At 37.7% G+C, this 2828-nt stretch overlaps 1 protein-coding gene across 1 annotated transcript; it reads right to left on the bottom strand.

The window, feature by feature from the left end:
- Positions 1 to 1681: 1681 nt before the first annotated feature.
- On the bottom strand, positions 1682 to 2384 carry RpL36 (ribosomal protein L36). The gene is made up of 3 exons (XM_017634105.1): positions 2311 to 2384; positions 2022 to 2149; positions 1682 to 1967 (listed from the first exon to the last, which is right to left on the bottom strand). Exons 2-3 carry the CDS (start codon positions 2142 to 2144, stop codon positions 1743 to 1745), a joined length of 348 nt encoding a protein of 115 aa, XP_017489594.1. The 5' UTR covers positions 2145 to 2149; positions 2311 to 2384; the 3' UTR covers positions 1682 to 1742.
- Between the last annotated feature and the right edge of the window lie 444 nt (positions 2385 to 2828).

Genomic DNA, 2828 nt, shown 5'->3' on the forward strand with positions numbered 1-2828 from the left:
CTCAATTGCTTTATTCTTTTTAACTGGTGCAAACCATTTATATACACATACATAACGTCGTTTAAAGTACAAAATCGTGCATCAATAAAATGCAAAACCGCGTATCAAGAAACTGCTAATGCGAAACCACGTATGTGAGGTTGCATANTTCCAATAATTTACTACCAGGGAATAGGACTTTCCCCAAAAACTTGGGAGGGGACATTCGAACTTCGAAGACACTTTTTTGAGATCTCAACTCCGCCATTTAATATAAAAAGTCCTCAGAGAATTTTTATTCATGATAGGAGGAAAGGGAAAAGAGAGAATACTCCCAGGGAGTTTCTGTTCAGAATCGGCCTGATAAACTTTTGAAAATGTTGAAAATTCCACGTTTAGCCCCTCAAGCGCCGCCCCTCTCAATTTGCACCAAAAAAAGTTGTATCATTAGAGCGTGCTTTCGAGCTACATAATAGTTACCGCCTTTAATTAATTAAGCTTTTTGCTTTCCTGATGACATGTTGCTGATGCTCAACTGAAAATTTTCTGAAACGCTGCAGAAATTGCGCTTTAAAAATTTTCATGTTGGTTTTGATTTGCCAATGATGAGTAACTGATGGTCAAAATTTTGTTCCGCGACCGCTTGATGTAGGCAGTCGCCCAAATACAGCATTTATTGCAGCTCGAATACACCGACTCAACAAACAGGGATGGACNCATGTTGCTGATGCTCAACTGAAAATTTTCTGAAACGCTGCAGAAATTGCGCTTTAAAAATTTTCATGTTGCTTTTGATTTGCCAATGATGAGTAACTGATGGTCAAAATTTTGTTCCGCGACCGCTTGATGTAGGCAGTCGCCCAAACACAGCATTTATTGCAGCTCGAATACACCGACTCAACAAACAGGGATGGACACCATTCACTTTTTCTTTTTCTCTAGCTCAACGGTCCGTATTCTTAAGGTATGCCTTTAATTTGCTTGTTGGGTAGAAGTATTACATATATGACCCGAACACAATTTTGCCGAAATTTTTCCCTCCTCACGTAGTGAATACTCGAAAACGAAAAGTGAACCGGGTCGAGGGGAAATGAAACCCATAAAGCTGTCAGTGTTTTTAACCGATTTAAAACCTGAAGAGAAAAGCGCGCTTCATCGAAACTTGGACCTCAAACTTTACTTCAAAATGGTTATTCGACTGTTAAGGTCGTACATGCAGCTGTAGCCATTTATTTTCTCAATTGCTTTATTCTTTTTAACTGGTGCAAACCATTTATATACACATACATAACGTCGTTTAAAGTACAAAATCGTGCATCAATAAAATGCAAAACCGCGTATCAAGAAACTGCTAATGCGAAACCACGTATGTGAGGTTGCATAAATTATTTACTAGAGTAAACACTCATATCTCAAAATGGTTCTCTTTTTTATAAAGCAATCGCATTTCTGGCTAGTATATTTCAGGACGAATGGATAAGGATTGAGCCAAGAGCTTGTGTGAGCAAATCAAATATTTGGCAGCAAATGTCAGTTACGCCGTTTTTCAGAATGACGATACGCGGCTTTGTACTTTAAACGACGATAAGCACTGAAACTCCATTCATTTCGAATTTACTTTTTCCTCGTTTTTTTCTGCATATTTACCATTAAACAAAACGTACTTTCGCCGGGACTACAATCCGCTTTCATAACAATCCAAATTACTCGAAAGAACTTCTGTCCTTAATTTATTTCTTTTAAAAAACAATTCATATGATCAATTACTTTGCATGGGTTTGAGCCTTTCTCATTTGAGTAAGTATGTTGGACAGCTCCTCACGCTTCCTTTTGGCACGTATGTGAGTACCCAATCGACGTTTCAAAAATTTCAAAGCACGCTTATCTTTTGAAACCTTCAACAATTCCATGGTTCTCTTCTCATAAGGAGCATGTCCCACAACTTCACGTACCAAATCCCTCATGAATTTTGTGTGACGGGTTTGAATCTGTAGACGTAAATCATTTAGATATATATACAATCAATACACTTTTATACATACATTCTTTAGACGTGACCCTCGAAGGCCTTTAACCTTCTTGTCTCCAGTATATTTCACATTCTTCACCTTGGTAGTTTTATGTCCCTTATTGAGACCAACGCAAAGTTCGTAGCGGACTGCCATGATTGCTGAAACACAAACAGAAACGTAAAAAACACTTTTCTTAAATTTTGGACAGACGGTATAATTGCAATTGATCTAAATATATTAAAAACTAGACAATTCATTATGGTTTACTGATGCTCAGTATATTTCAAGATTTTATCCAGAAAATAAAACAGCAGCCTACCTCAGTAGCTGTCAAAAGGCGGAAAGGCGGTTGACAAACAATTGCCAAACTTCTACATTTTAAGTACAGCATTGCCATAACAAATTTTCCTCATTATGAAGAGATGTATTTTCGAATTGAAATATCGTAAAGAGATTTCACTGCCGTGAATAACACCACGTCTATACCTGCTATGAGATCTCACCTACAGGTCGACGATCGGAATTTTATTAAACTCAATTTTTGCATTAAGAATCTAAATGCTAAAAGCAACCCTGTGATCTTCCAAAATTTCCAAGATTCGAACATGGTTTAAGCCCTGTATGCAGCTCTCAAGAAAACGGTCAAGAAAAAATTGCCATTATTTCGCGTGTGTGTCCAACGAATTTTGACATTTTTGATACCTCACAGCCTGTTGCCTCACTCTTTCCTCAAGAAATAATGGAACGGGCATATATTTCTGTTGCAAACCTGGGTTGCCTTGTGCTCTTTTTTCACAAAAAANGCATACAAGCCTTATTTCGTGTGTGTGTCCAAGG

The sequence above is a fragment of the Rhagoletis zephyria genome, unplaced genomic scaffold (genome assembly GCF_001687245.7).
Source record: "Rhagoletis zephyria isolate East Lansing unplaced genomic scaffold, Rhagoletis_zephyria_1.1 Rzeph_scaffold_12741, whole genome shotgun sequence".
NCBI classification, from domain to species: domain Eukaryota; kingdom Metazoa; phylum Arthropoda; class Insecta; order Diptera; family Tephritidae; genus Rhagoletis; species Rhagoletis zephyria.